Raw genomic sequence first — 16,405 nt, forward strand, 5'->3', positions numbered from 1 at the left:
GGGGGTGTGTGTGTGGGGGGAGAGCCCAGGGCTGGGGCGGCAGGGGGTGTGTGTGTGTGGGGGGGAGACCCCAGGGCTGAGGCAGCAGGGTAGTGGGGGAAAGCCCAGGGCTGGGGCGGCAGGGGGGTGTGGAGAGGAGCCCTGGGCTGTGACGGGTGGCAGCCAAAATTTTTTTTGCTTCGGGCGACAAAAAACCTAGAGCCGGCCCTGCCAGTATGTCACATAAAAGAGGATAGCATAGAGCCCATAATTATTAATCTTTAAACCCATTACTGTATCTATGAATTATTGAGCAGTAACACGTGCTATCTCAGAAATATTACAAGATCATTCTTTGTACCTGATCAGCATTTTCTTGATCCACTGCTAATTTTTCCATCAAAGCCTCAACATCCACTGATTTCTCTACAAGGACTGGCTCCAAAGCTGAGAGATCTAATTTCATTTTATCTACAAGCACGTTCGTCTCTAATAGTTTGGATAAGCCATTCTTCACTCGATCCCGAGCCTGCAGCCCAATAAAAACATTTCATATATCTAAATACTTTTCCCAAACACTGTACTTACAAAAAATTCTAACACGATAAAAATATAAACTTATGCGCAAATATATTTTAACACCATGTAATGTAAGTTTTATATCAGTTGTAAATTATGTTATAAATAATTTGTATAATAAATTTATTTTAAGGGTGGCTGTAATAAAAATGTTATGTTAGTATGGCTGTAACAATATTTATACAGATATAAAAGAAAAACCATCTAAATTGGCAAACATGATCATGCTTATCAAACAAAAGCTGTCAGACGTTTAGGCTCAACATTGATTTTTGTTAAATAAAACATTTTAAAAACATGAATATTATTGCAATCTGTTGATGCAATGTTTAAAAATCAATAAAAATGTTTGTTTGTTTTTCTTTGGTTTTGATTTAATCATTGTGCTGCAATGTTTGTATCCCAAGTGTCTTGTCCTAGGACAAGAGATGGGGGAAGTGAAATGACTCATATTTTTTCATTTTCCATGTGAATGAAGTGCAAAACGGTAACAAAAATCACCAATAGTAGAAAGTAAATTAGACTAAAAATTCCTTGTTTTAATACTCAGTACTTGGAAAAGGAAAATTGGGCTGGTTTACCACAAAAGAATTACAAGCCATTTTACTTATGATAAACCCTGAAGCTGCTGCACTATGAAGGAAAATTAATACAAAAATCTGAGGGGAAGTAAGACACATTTCTCAGATGCAATAAGCAGAGATTTTTGCTTAATAAAATTAAACCTACTGAAACCAACTGCTTCCTTTTTTCCCCCAGCATGGTCAAGTAGAGATTGATTAATTCTAAATACGAAGTGGGTGTTGTGTAATATCGTCGTCGCAGCTCAGCATAATATCGATCTGCCATTTCAGTCACACTCATATGAATATCTACACACATGACTGAAACTTTCTCTTTCAACTCGTCACTTCCAAGATCAACATTCAGGAAAAATGTCCTTGATACAGAAAGAAGTGCTTCTCTGGGCCACTGCAAAAGGGAAAAGATTATCTGAATAACAGTCATTCACTTCATCACGGTCAAAGGCAACATTTGTGGTGAAATATGGTAAATTCTCAATACAAACTAGATGTTTTCTCTGGACCATTGCAGAAAGAGAACATTAAATTAAAAAAACTTTATCAAATGGCCCTATGAATTCCACAAGCCCACTGATATTGAAACTGGCCAGCCTTTGATGAGATGTTTCTGGATAAGACTTGGTCGGCTGGGGTGGATTTAGTGGTTCCTACAAGCCATGTAGACGTTGAACCCCATCCCATGACAAAGCAAAGGTCTGCAAGCTGACAGAAATCATGGCAGTGATCTTCTTGTGTGTCTCCTCAGAAGGTCATCTAGACCTTCAGCTTGCTCTGTTTGTCCTGCTTCACCAGGACTGAGGACAGAGGACCAAACCAAGATCAGCATCTTGTCTCGTTTAGAGAGCAAAGCCCTGGAAATGTGAGTCCCCTACAGGACAGTAAAGTGTGTGTGTGTGTGTGTGTGTGTGTGTGTGTGTGTGTGTGTGTTGGGAGGTGCTCCCATATCCGCTTTTAAAGCGAGGACTGCAATGGATAAAGCAGGATTGCTGAACTGCTTTGTCTGCATCACTGGAAGCAGAGAATCTGGTCAACGAATGAAAGGATGTCAATCCTTGGAGCCCCGTGGACAAGTCTGAGCTGCCTGTGGTTTTGTCAAATGTCTCAGACTGAAGGAGAGGCCAGGATCCAATATGTTATCATCAGCTGAGTAGAAACCACAATCAGTTTTTCGAGATATTCTAGTTAATGAGAATCTTGGAATTAACTGTCATTGAAAATTAACACATAGGCCACATAATCCCAGATGACATTCAGAAGGCTAGACTTTTACTTGATTTTTTTATAAGATAGCATATATAATAGCAATGTTTATTACTGAGCCATCTCAAAGTTATTGCTCTGTGGATCTTATTAGTACGAACCTGCACAAACCAATCAATAGTACAGCAATTCACAAGGGATGGAAACATCCGACATCGCGATCGGAAAGCTTCACCTACAGGACTCATACAGAGAACGATATGCAGCTTCTGACGAACTCGGTTAATGAAGTATTGAAATACCTGTTTTAAAAGAACACAGCATGCAGGAAAAAGAAAGGAGATGACAATGAGGTTGTTTGCTCAAAGGAAATCTAGTAGTCACGTACTGCAGGGAACAACCCTGCTTTGGCTGAATGATCTAGCAGGCCATTTCCATCTCTAACCTCTATAGCTAGTCTCAGAAATTGTCTATGAACAACTGAACTCTTCTCTCCAAGGGTGGAATATGAATATTTTGTCCACACATGACAGAACAGAAGTACTTATTAAAAGTCCTGGAAGTTGATCTTCCTGAGTGTAAACAAAATGTAACGTTCTCCTCTTTTCACATTAGATACATTAGATAAATAAGAGACAGATAAAAGGCATGTGATAGAATGTCTATACTTAATTCTTTGAAAATAAGAATTTTAGTAACATCTATTTACAATGTTATTGGATACAATAAACTAATATTTGCAATACTTCTCCTACCTCATCTCTGCTCCCCTCTGGTATTCCTGCCTCTTTAGCTTTGGGTCTCGTAGGTGCCAGAACCTGTTCCAATTCATCTTTTTCAAATAAATTAGGCACTTCCCCAGAATTGAGAATATTGTTTATGTCTTCCAAGAACTCCTCTACAACAATCTATAGATAAGATTTTATAAACATTAGATGTCAAATGAATTAATGTGTGTGTCCTCTGTAAGTGTAAATATGGAGAAAACAATCAGGAAAATAAAAATAACAGTGCTGAATTCATAAGCTATAAAAATTGTAAGAAAAATCTTTGTTTTTAACTGGAAAATGTATTTGAAAATCCTTATCTGTTAAATATTTGAAACAGATACCATCAAAATATTACCTACGAAAACAAAACAGGTCTTCCCCATTCGTTTTCTCCCCTATATCCAGAAGTTTTAACAAAAGTGTGGCCTCTGATCTGATTCACACACGCTGTTCAGTGTGATCACTGATTGCAGTCTTTCAAAGTTACTGATATTATCTGTAGGATCTTGTCATTTGCTCAAGTTTATTGTGCTCATGGTCACTTTACTACTTTGATATTAGTCAGTTTTGCGTTAACTCTTCAAACTGAGGGCCAATACTTTTATCCACCAACCAACCATCAGAAGAAGCTGCTTCTGAACAGGTGAATAGCCTTTTTTCCCCTCTGTACCTCACAACACGGCCCTTCCTGTTTTGCAGATAATCAGTGCTCCCACTTCTATGATCTTTCTTCTCACCCGCAACCTGCTCTCCTGACGTGGCCCACCTCCTAAGGGACAGCCCACACACAGGTGGAAGCTGCTTGGTCCCCACTCCGTTCTCTGTCCCTTGTTCCCAGGACCCCCTTGTCTGCCCTCAGGCTGCATGTACAGGGGCATCCGGGCTCCGTGCACTGTGAGGCCAGCGAGTGGGAGTCAGCCCCCAAACTTCTCTGCAATGAGAAGCAGCCGGAGCCACAGCCACTGCCGCAGGAGGAATTAACTGAAGTAACAGCATGCAGACTGGGTGTTTCTGCACTCGCAGCCCCAGGGAAGGTGGGGGTAGGGCCTGGGAGCAAGAGCCAGAGATCAGAGTGGGGGACAAGCAGCTGCCCTGCAGAGAGGAGTAATGGCAGGGCTCCTGGCTCAGCACAGCTCGGGGAGGAATGACCCCTGGCATCCCGGTGGCCAAGAGCCACCTCCCATCTGGCAAATTTACTCCCTGCTCTGGGCAAGCTCCACACAGCCCTGAGAAGGAGGAGCTGGAGTAGCTGTGGGACGACCAGGAAGGGGGAACATGCTCGGCTAGGCATTAATGGTGCTTCCGGCTGCTGTGCTGGTTGCCTGCAGTGCTGCTTGTCTGGGAGCAAGAACTCTGGGATACATCCAGAGGACTTCTGTGAACCAAATCAAGCTGGGGCCACATACACACAGGAAAGCAATAGAGCTCGGACCCTAGGTCCCAGCTTAACATGGGCTCAGAACCTCCAGCCTGCAGGGTCCTGGGACCCTAGGTCCAAGCCCTAGGTTAGCACAATTGGTGTATGGACACAAGGCGCGTTAGGCTTGAGCCTGGTCTCAAGCCCGTGCTTGACGTACCCATAAGGACCTCAGTCTATTTAGCTTAGAGAAGAGAAGGTTAAATGGTAACTTGATCATGGGCTAGGAGTGCTGACACAGGAAGAAAACAGTTGATGGTTCAGGGCTCTATAATCTAGCAGACAATGACATCATAACTTTAAATGTCTAGAAGAAGAAGAAGCTAACAAAGTTCAAATTGGAAATAAGGTACAATTTTTTAACACTGAGCGTGATTAAACATTGGAGTAACCAGCACAAAGGCTGAATATTGCTGTGTCAGTGTATCATGTTATGGCAATGGGATGTTGTTAAACTGCCACTTTTCAGATTAACAAAAAGAGATTTTTAATAATTATTGCAAAATGTTCAGGTAATTACCAGAAACCCAGCAACCCTGTGCAAACTCTACCTCTTAATCAGGTTTCTAGTTTTTATATGATGCACATATCAGGAACCTAACAGGTTCAGGTCTCTCTGATTGCTACGATAGCTGGTTTTGTGTATACTCTGACCTCTCATGCAGACCGCATAATAGCAGGTAGATGAAATTTCATATCTCTAGAGTGTGGAATGAGTCAGTTTGAAACATATCCCTACAATTTTCTGTTATTTTTCTAATTTTCATCCAGCCATTGAGACTTTATTGCTATTACTTAGCAATAAACTATCAATAATGCCAACAGGTTATAATGCCAGTAGAATCTCTGTTCAGAAGCTAAACTCCTGTGAAATGTGTAAAGAGCAACAGAGGTTGCAAAGTCTTTTTTTCACAGAAACAAAATCTCTCTTTGCAGTAGATTCAAGGTTTTCACATTGTATTCCTTCATTTTCACTGAATTCTATTGCATTTTGAAAATAATACAGAATCTTGGTTCTTCATTTAGTTTGGCTTTCCCTACACTAGGAGTAATCCTGTGCAGTTCATTTCATCGTACGCCACCCACTTCTTCAAATGCTGTCTGACTTTGTGGTAGTTTCTTTTGCGTTTCTTTATGTGCAACCTATTTTCTCCCCTTGTCAAACAGAGCTATTGATTATGCTAAGGACTTGTGAGAGACTTCATTCACACAAATATAACAAGCTTTCGTGCAGCGTACATGTTAATATTAATATACTTGTGAAAACTGTGAGCCTTAAAAGTAAATGAATATATTAAAATTACTTTCTATTATTCATCTTAAGACTCAAGAAAATCATACAGTCAAATAAATTCTATGCAGCTTCTGAATGCAAGGTTTAATAGACAGGAAATGAAAAGTTTCAAGCCAGAAATAAGCTGCCTGATGTAGTTCAGGGAATTGTTCATTCAGATAAGGGCTAGGCTCTGCCTTCAGCAGGCAGAAGCACCCAGGAGCATGTTCAACGAGCTCTGCTGCAGCTGGTGTCCCTGTTAGGCAGAACTCCTCCAGGGGGTTCCTGGGAATCACACACCAAAGCAATAGGCTCTGCCACCGTTGGAGAGGGTACAATATATGTACCACGCTACGCATAGCCAACATTGGTCGCAGGTGCGAGTTGGGTACAACCCTGCCCTCTCCCCAACCCCATTCCAACAGCTTGTGGAGACGCTAGCTAGGAACAGGGCCGGTGCTGCTCAGCCCACCTTGTGGGTACTGAATGGGAGCACAACAGTAAATTGAACTCTTCCCTCTCCTTTGTGCAGAGACTAGCCCCAACCTGGCCCTTAGTCATTGATTTGTGGTTGTTACAGCACTAATCAAAGAACAGTTTCTCAGGGCCAGAACCCCTTGCTCTCATTGGTGAGCAGTTACTCACTCCCGGCGTCCCACTACCACTACAGGGAATACTTATCATTACCGGCTCCTCATTGGAAGTGAAAGGTTCACAATCTGGCCTTCAGCTCCCGAAGAAAGATCAAAAGCAGTTTACTGTACAATAGCTGAACTCGTCACAACTTCAGAGGATGCTACTTCTAAGCTTTATAGCACAAAGTTGAAGCAATTCCTATTAACAAATATGAGCCAAGCAAAATAATCTTCTGAAGGCAAACGGTGAGAAACTCCTTTTGCACTTATGGCTTTGAAAGTATACACAGAAGAACTTAGCGTATCCAAAAAAGCGAGAGCCGTTTTGCTTGTTTCATAGCAGAGCTCCCACAAAAGCATGCCTGTAAGTTAGCTGTGATGTGGGAAAGCATATTCAATTCTCAGAAGTTAACGAACACACAGCCGGGATCCCTGGATTCAGATACATTCTAGGATACAGACACTGTGAAGGCAGGGATATTTGCCATGCTTATTTGGTGAGTCACTACCTAGCCCGCTCTTCCAGATCACAGCTTATTCATAAAAATGATATTGTCTGAGCTCAGGGAATAAATCATAACATTCAGATGTATGTTTTAGATGCCCTGATCTATTTCCAGTAGGAAAAATCTAACACTTTTCTATGGTAAGTAAACAGATACAACAACTTACGTACATTATTAATGTTGTATCTTTTTTCAGTACTGAGAATACCTTCCTTTGCATAGTTAATTATTTACTTCTGGCTTCTGATCATGACCTGTCCTTTTTTCATCCAACTTGATCACATCGTTGGTTTTCACTAATATCAATCACTTTACACTTCTTGAGAGCCTTGAACAAGAAGTCAATGGGGCAGATCCTCAACTGGTGTAAATCAGAACAGTTCCACTGACCTCATTTTTCACTTCTGGGGGAAGATTTATACCTTCCGTTCATCCTTTCCACTGCACAAGATTGAAACTCTGTCCTTGGTCCTGTCATGATCTTGGCCCACTCTTCCTATCAGACGCCATATTCACCTGCAGTCTCAAGTCTGTTCTTCCTTCTTCCTGTGCCCCTTTCCCATAATTCTCCAAAGCTGGAGGTAGCTCTTTCATTTATGCTACCTCAGTTACCAAGACCTCTCCTCTTCCTTCCTCTGAGTCACTTCCTCCTTTTATATATTACTATAAGATTGTATTGATTGATTTAAGCTTATGATCCTCACTCTAAAGCATTTTCTTACTTCATATAAACAACACCATATAAAAATAAATAGCTTGTTATTGTGTAAGCCACAACATTTTAATGATAAAGCCAACTGCATTTCTGGTCGACCCATTTAAACATACCTGTGTGTCTGTGAAGAGGAAAACCATATCTTTGTCTTCTACTCCTGCCATCTTATACAGCTTCCTCAGATCGTCATGAAAACTATCGTAATTATAACCACGGCTAAGTTCTATCTGAAAGCATTTGTACCCACATATATGAGAGGCAAGTCGAGTGAGAGACTGTTTGCCAGTACCTCCTACTCCAACAAGCAGGGCATTTCCTCTTTCCTGACGGATCATCCGAGCAATTCTATAGAAAAATCAAGCATAGAATGTAAGGTAGTAAAAATGACAGAATTTTCCAACTATTTCTTGGAGTCTCATTATGGCATCACAGGAGCATCACACAGGCGTGATACCATAGTGAAAGTCCTATAATTCTGCAATCCAAACAATGGAAGCCTCTCTTGCACAATGCCAGGGGCCCAATGGAAAACAACATTCCCTGCTCTGCCCCAGTGGCTTAGGCAGGGAACACATGCAGACGCACACAAGCCAAGCTCAGAGGGACATTTCAGACACTGAGCTAGCTGCATTAATTCAGGATAAGTTCACCCCAACCAAAACTCAATCTCCTTTTGGGATCCCCACACTGCTGTCAAAACCCACCCAGTGTACCCTGGATCTCCCATCCCAGCCGGGCTATTGACTAGAGGGAATCTTTAACTCAAAATCGCTTTTGACATACTCTGATTTCAACAAGTTGGTTATTATGGATAATTTCCAAGAAAACACTAGTGGAGAATCCTATTTGGCTTTTTGCAGGAGGATCTTACAGAGCAGGCAGCTGGGAAAATACTCTTTTTTAAACTGCTCTGGAAGCATAAAGGGGACAGAAAATGGGCATAAATTATATTTACTCTCACTTCAAGTTGCTCTACACTGTAGAGGGGTGCAAGTGAATCACTGTAAATATGTGCCATATATCTATGAAATATTTATAAATTATATTAATATATAGATATATAATTGTGTACTTGGGTAGAGAAAATAAACAGCACAGGTCGAGTTTGGACTGAACAGGGACTTCAAGGTACGTTCCATTGTCTTTAAGAACATGCCACTTAACCAAGTGTAATACTGATGGACCCCACTGTTGATTTCCATTTTCGACTGATTTTGGAAGGACTTCAGCTTTCTAGAAGCTTTATCTCATGAACATCAAACCTCCCTTTCAGATTGAATCCTTTACCAATTGTGCCACATCATTACAAATTAATTGTTGGCCAAATTTTCAAAGAAACCTCTTCAATCTGGCCTCTATTTGTGCATGTTCACACTATGAGCACACACAATTTTTGTGTACTTTTAAAATGACAGAATTTATACATGCCAAAAGATGTGCACTTAATTTGGTTTGGTTTGAGTGCATAAGTGGTTTCTGTAAATTCTATATTTTGTGTGCACAAATGACAAGTATACAGATTTGTTCCAGAAACACATATCATTGTAGTATCTGTCTAGCCGCAGATTGCATCTGCCAAGTTCATACACACAAATGGAGACCATGTTTTGATCAAAACTTCTGTGTCTGGGTGCCTTAAATTAGACTCTTAAATCGGTATGTAAAAATCTAGGTGCCAATGGAGTTGCAGAGGCTGACAGTGCCTAGTGACTTCAATGTCCATGTTGATGACAAGTCTTCTGAAGCAGCATAGCAGGGGTGGCCAACCTGAGCCTGAGAAGGAGCCAGAATTTACCAATGTACATTGCCAAAGAACCACAGTAATACGTCAGCAGCCCCCCCATCAGCTCCTTCCGCTCCCAGCGCCTCCCGCTCACCGGCAGCCCCGCTGATCAGCACCTCCCCCTCCCTCCCTGCACCTCCCGATCAGCTGTTTCGTGGCGTGCAGGAGGATGGGGGGGGGGAGGGCAGAGCGAGGGCATGGCAGGCTCGGGGAGGGGGTGGGAAGGGGTGGAGTGGGGGCAGGGCCTAGGGCAGAGCCAGGGGTTGAGCAGTGAGCACCCCCCCGGCACATTGGAAATTTGGCACCTGTAGCTCCAGCCCCGGAGTCGGTGCCTGTACAAGGAGCCGCATATTAACTTCCGAAGAGCCGCATGTGGCTCCGGAGCCACAGGTTGGCCACCCCTGTGGCATAGGGGCTATGGCAGATGGTTGTTCACTCCACTTATGCAGCTAGGCACACTCTTGATTCAGGGTACAGCATGGGATTATACCATTTTCATGGATCGACAATTTCCTCCTTCCATCTCAGCTTGACCACCAGTTCATATTTGAATTTAATATGTTTGCTTATTAGGGACTCCATGGTTAATTCTGTATGTATTTTAATGCATCCTTTCAGTGTATAAACCTGTGATTAGTCACACAATTTAAAGGCTTCTCAAAATGACTTAAATTCACTTGTTTATACTGGTCTGATCCTTAAAACAATGATACCGCCAAGGTATTAACTAAACAGTCCTGTACCTTGAAACATGCTCGATAGCATCCTGGAAGAACACCAGCTTTGTCTCCTTAGAGTTTGTTATATTGTAGTCATCCAGGTAGTCTTGTAAAACTGATATAATCTTCTCCGTATCAGTCAGATCCTCATATATTCGATCAGCTTTATCTGCGCCCATCTGAAAGGAAATTATTTGTGGAAAATAAGAGAAATGAGATCAAAATGAATGGACAGAAATTATAGTGCTTAAAATCTCCACAAATTATTAGTCAAGATTTTCAATACTTGGGTCCTAGAGGTAGGTTCCTAAATTCATAGTTAGGCATTTGAATGGCACCCTAAGTGCTGAATGCCCAGCAGTTCCCATTGACTTCAACGTGTTCATTGGGGAAATTAAAAAAAAATTCCGGGATTAAATCCATTTTCATTTTAGTTTTGCACTCTGTTAAGAGCAGTCTCACTTCTCCACTTCTTTCATGCCTGTGGCTAAAGTTTGCAACTGACCTCTAACCACACTTTTAGCTGTATTCCAGACCTCATTTTTTCCCAAACCACCCCTAGCATTTAGTTCCAAGAATTCAGCTGTTGTGTTTTTCTCTCACTTACTAGCCTCTTTTACTCGGTTGTAACCTGCATTCCATATGAATCCTTCCCTACCCAGTAAACGTCATCATGAGATCTCAGCTGGGGCTAATTGCAAAAGATTTCCTCACAAGGCAGCAGTTACTGCTTGCAGAAGTGAGTCAAAGTAATGTAAAAGCTGTCCTTGTGTACAGAGAAAAAGAATGAAAATTGAACATGTAAACTCTGTGAGAGAAATAATTTCTCTCCACAGGTTCCTGAAACCTCTATCCTGGATATGTTTGCCAATATGCACACTTGTCCCTTAAACTGCCCCCAATTTGCTACCTGATCTATCTAGTTGAGTGCTTATGGTGCAACTTAAATCCTTTCCTAGTATAATCTTTGTTAAATGCCACTAGTTTTTTAAAAATATCCTTTAAAGATTTAGCTTGCCCTTGGCATGAGTCATAAATTGTACCACTGATGGCTTCCTTTCCTATCCATTCCCATCAGGATCCAAAGATCAAATATCTACCTGGAATCTACTTCTGCCCCTCGAATACCATATTGCTTCAAAATAATATTTGCTATCCCTTATCGCCATTTCTTAGTGCATTCTGTAATGGAAAGCACCTGGTGAAATCACTTCCTCTTGTCCCCAGGTATCTTGGGGGAAGCAACTTTATGAAGGAGAACCAGACTTATTTCAGCCAACTATTTTATAATTAGGATCACTTAAATTTTGCCATTCCTCAGTCTGAATGATTCTCTTTGGTCACTAGTAACAGAGGCTGTGAAAACATTAACAACTTCCTCCAGTGAAAGTACATTAGCTACAATATCTGACTTTTAGGCAGAAGGCTATTCACTTCTTCCTAATATAGGGGGACCAGTTCTAGGACTATCTGTATGCAGCTTAGTCTTTTCACAATAGTACGCTAGTTCCCTGAAAGGTGGTTGAAATCCCATTTTTGCTAATGCAGACATTTTATCAAGATGCAGAAGGACTACTTCTCTTCTAAATATAACATAAAGGGCCACAGTCACTTTTGGTATAACAGGCACAACGCTATTCACTTCCCTGGAGATGTTCCTGCTTATTGCGTCAGTGAATCAAGCCCATTGAATTTAGGATTCGTTTATGCTGAAAGTATAGTGTTTATATTTTGCCTCTACACTTTACAAACCCTGAAGTTCCATTAAACAAACTAAGCAAACGGAAAGTAAACAGTATTCTATGAAAACTTAGGCTTATGATAGACTCACTTTAAGGAAGTCTCCAAAGATGATTGGTTTTCTTACAAAGTAATCTGGGTCAACTGGGACTGCAAAATGTTTGCCTACAAATTAAAATTCTAGATTAGATAGGTTTGTGTGACATATATTTACATGTCTAATGTAATATAAATGGAGTAACTTGATTTTCTTACTGGCCATTTCAGATAACATAGAATGAAAATACTGTTTATCTTCACTGTTGATGAGGCGGTCATGGAAGACTCTCTGACACTCATGGCAAAAGAGTCTGAAGATCTGCGTTTGGTCTCTGACTGCTCCAGGATCACATTGGAGAATGCCTGTGTGTACAGTACACAAATAACACTTTCACTAACATAACAAATTCTGATCATCACTTTCTAAACAATGTTGAAATAAACATTTTAAAAACACTGGAAAGATAATTTACGATTGTGAAGAGAATTTCCTGGATCAGTTGCAAAGGCCTTAGCGGCAGCTGAAGGTTCTGAGTGCCTCAACAGGATGAGATGCTAATTAGAAAGAAACATATTGAAGAAAAGGGGCGTATTACACTGAAAATTGAAGTACACATGAACAGCTGGAGAGAATGTTTACACAAGATGAGGTGGTTGTAGCAGGAAGGAAAGAAGGAGGTAATGAAATTGCAAGACGTCTCTATGTAAATACAGCAAAAGTACAAGAACAGGAATGAAGCAATCAAGCTCCTATTATTATGTACACAGAAACAGAGCTAAGAGCTGACTAGCTTTACAGAGATGGTGGCCAAAAAAATCACCACTGGGATGTTAATAAAGGATATGGCCTATATAGGAGAGATCAGCAGAGTAAAAGTGGAGGGAATATTGAATTTATTATTATTGTTATTAATTCTAACAATATTGTATGTATACACCATCCACCAACATCATCTATCTCACACAAAACACCATAAAACTATTTATAATGTTCTTATCATATTTATAAAAATATATACTGCACACAAGCACTGAGGTGAAACAGAAGCAGAGATTAAAATACTAGGAACATAAAATTGGTTTTATGGATCAGACATCTAATCGAGTATTTTGCCTCCAATATTGACAAGTGTCAGATGCTTCAGAGGAAGACTAAGACTTCCCCTCCAAAAAAATACACCAAGCCCATTGCGTAGTATCATACGTTGAAGGAAAAAATTCCTTCTCGACTCCAGCAATCAATCATTTTATGCCCTGAAGCATAAGATTTGATTATCATATTAGGTTACCTTAGATAACCTAATAAACAATAAAACTGTCCTGCCATAGCAGTCTACCTTAAGTGAAGAATTCCTACAACTATGAACTCCATAGGTTGTCCATATGCTGAATTAAGTATTACTAGTTTTATTATCCTTCAATTTCCTTAGGGACTTTAGATGTCCACTCATTCTTTTATTATGGGGCAGGTAATAAAGGAAGAACAACTCCTCTTTTATTATGTCTTTCATAATTGTGAACAGTCTATTAAACTTCCTCTAACTTTTCTCATTTAGAATCTGAATAACCCTAGTCCTCACAATCTCTTGTGCAGTGCGTAAATCCAATCATACTTCTTACAGTCGTTGGTGCCTTTCTCTGAGCTGTTTCGCTTTCTTCTGTTTATCTTTAGAAACAGCACAATCAATTATGGGGGAAACAAAACACAGAAACACAACTACATGAAAAAGCAAAGGGAGGGCAGAAACAAATAGGGAAACTAGAACACCATTTATCCTCTCTAAGCAGCTACCAGAGGCACACACCATCATCCAAAGTCTGCACATGAAGGGGTAAATGTTTGAAGACTTGAGAAGTGCAAGTAGAGATGGGCATGTAAACAAGAAGGTGAACAAACAGGATGCGGTGGTGCACATAACGTGAGAAACGTGTTTAGGGACAAACGAAGCATGTGCATGCCTAAAGCCGGACGGAGCATGCTCAACTGAGCACGCGTCATTTAATTTTAAAGTTGTGCAGATGTCATTAGGCATATGTAGCTTAAGCCTGATAGCAAGAGGTATCATGAGGCTTATTGTCATTTCCGTGTAGACTGTCTGGTTAAAACACTGCCATGCAAAAGAGGTAGCAGGTGAGTTAGGAATCACATGCACAGCATTTGTGTTTGAGAGAGAGAGAGAAACGTAGTTTGGAAGGAAGAAGAGGAGAAGAAAGATAGCAGGCAGAGATACTAGCAAAACTACTGCACCTGTCTGCACTAAGCCAGAGGAAGCCAATGAAAGAGAGCGAGAGAGAGAGAGAGAGAGAGAGAGAGAGAGATGCTCATACCCTAAGAACAAGGTCTGCAGACTACATGGCAGAGAACCAGGTGATCCAGAGGAACAGAATGAATACACACATGCTCCACCATCTCTGTAAGAAGACTGAAGAGGGGAGAAGAGCCAGATCCGGTGGTGCTATGTCCTGTTCGTAGTAATCAAAGTCAACCTGGCTCTGGAATACCCAGCCACAAGGAAATTTCAGAAGACCATCAAAGACACTAGGGGTTTCAGACAGACAAGGTAGATGAGGTAACATATTTCATTGGACCAACTTCCGTTGGTGAAAGAGACACGCCTTTGAGTTATACAGAGGTCGTCCTCAGTCAGCCAGCCACTTCCACAAGCACTGACCAATGCCGAGGCACACTGCTCAATAGAACTAATCACTGTAGTATGGTAGCCTTCCTGGGGGGAGACAGAACCGAGACTGAGTTCCCCAAACAGTCTCCTCTCTCAAAGGAAAATAAGGTAAAGTGGATGTCTGTGCCTTCATCACTGGAGTCAGGCGTCTTATGATGATCTCTCCTGTATCCAGCACCACCCCTCCCACTCTGTTTCCCGCCATACCATTGTAGCACCAACAGCAGGAGTTTTTATCTAATACATTGGACTTTCCATTGGCTGTTATGTATCTTAGGGCATGAGGAGGAACTACTCTAACTTACAATGACTCAGGGACCATTTCTCCCACTTTCAGCAACAGCAGATGAGCATATTTTGCTTAGGGCTATTGGATGCAAAATATGCACTCTGAACTTCCACAGTTCATACATCAGAGGGGTAGCCGTGCTAGTCTGGATCTGTAAAAAGTAACCATGTCCATACACCCATTCAGCCACCTTCCTTAGAATCAATCAATTAGGCTTTATGAGCAATTACACAACTCCTGACTAATTTCTCCTACCTTTTGAACAGGGCAAGGTTTGCCTCTTTCTGTATAATGTGGAAATTGGAGGAAATCATGATCTGCTCTTAGATATACTGCAAGCAGAAAAAATGGCTGAACAAAGAAATTATTCATTGCAAGTTATATCCTTTGCTCTAGTAAATAACAAATTTTAGATGATATAATACTGAAATAGAGAATGTGAACTGTTTAGAGAGTCCTCGCTGGACAGAAACACCACAGACACCTGAAAATACACTAGAGGAACTAGAAAAAATACCATGTCAAAACCAAACACGTTTTACCTTGCACACACTTTGACAAATCACGTAAATTAAATACATAATGGGATTTTGCAGGCGTTGGGAGAAGATCAATGCTCATTCTTTGATATATTTCAACAGCAGCATCCACTATGCTCGTTGCAGTCTGCTTTACTGCTGGAGAGAATTCAGCCAAAAAGCCCTTTAAGATTGCCTATACTCAGAACAACAACATAAAAAATAAGAGACACTTTAGAACAAAACATAAGGGACGTTTTCATTTTCTTTGCAGTCATAAAATGCTGAAAAGTTTGGTTTTTATTCAAATGAGCTGTGATTCCAATCTAATAATTTCAAGGAATTTAATTTGAAAAGTTTATCATAAAGAAAAATGTAGCCAGAGCTGCACACACAAAAGAGGTAAAGATACTATATTAATTTGACCAAGACTTTAAACAATGGGTACCCTAGAGTTAGACTCCTAAATCCATGTTTAGATACCCCAATAAGTGGCTGGATTTTCCAAAGTGCAGAGCACCCAGCAGCCCTCAATCAAGTATTGTGGGCTTAGCTGGGGTGGGAAGGGGAGAAGCTAGAGTGCTTTGCACTATGGCTCTTCCAGGCTGCAGGGTAGCCACACAAGGGTGCGGTAAGTTGGAGCAGTCCCAGGGACAATGCTAATTTATGCTGATGTCCATGCCAAACTCAAGAACAGGCCAGAATTAGGGAGAAGCAAGGGCAGCTGAAAGCTACCCTTACTGCACTTGCAGAGTCCTCTTATGAGGCACAGCTTAGAAGCTTGCCCAAGGATCTCCTTGGCCAGAGGGTAGAGATGCAAACTAGGGTATTGAGTGATGGGTTAAAATGAGTGTGGAGGATAAAAAAGAAGTCCACTGGGGAAAAACTAAATCAACCACCCCAAACAAATGTGACTTTTAAGAAAATATTTTGGTGAATCAAAAAAAAAAAAAAAAAAACCACACAAAACTGTCAAGT

General features: G+C 41.0%; 1 protein-coding gene across 1 annotated transcript in view; it reads right to left on the minus strand.

The window, feature by feature from the left end:
• Positions 1 to 16,405, minus strand: part of LOC113409451 (dynein heavy chain 6, axonemal-like) — a 184,948-nt gene that overhangs the window by 88,717 nt on the left and 79,826 nt on the right. The window contains exons 40-48 of the mRNA XM_026663373.1: positions 15,452 to 15,623; positions 12,156 to 12,302; positions 11,992 to 12,065; positions 10,185 to 10,339; positions 7,772 to 8,003; positions 3,098 to 3,250; positions 2,504 to 2,644; positions 1,288 to 1,530; positions 341 to 508 (exon numbers count right to left, since the gene is read on the minus strand). Coding sequence (XP_026519158.1) covers positions 341 to 508; positions 1,288 to 1,530; positions 2,504 to 2,644; positions 3,098 to 3,250; positions 7,772 to 8,003; positions 10,185 to 10,339; positions 11,992 to 12,065; positions 12,156 to 12,302; positions 15,452 to 15,623 — 1,485 coding nt within the window. The remainder of the gene's footprint in view (positions 1 to 340; positions 509 to 1,287; positions 1,531 to 2,503; positions 2,645 to 3,097; positions 3,251 to 7,771; positions 8,004 to 10,184; positions 10,340 to 11,991; positions 12,066 to 12,155; positions 12,303 to 15,451; positions 15,624 to 16,405) is intronic.

Source organism: Terrapene carolina, unplaced genomic scaffold (genome assembly GCF_002925995.2).
Source record: "Terrapene carolina triunguis isolate 2854851 unplaced genomic scaffold, T_m_triunguis-2.0 Scaffold33392, whole genome shotgun sequence".
NCBI lineage: Eukaryota > Metazoa > Chordata > Testudines > Emydidae > Terrapene > Terrapene triunguis.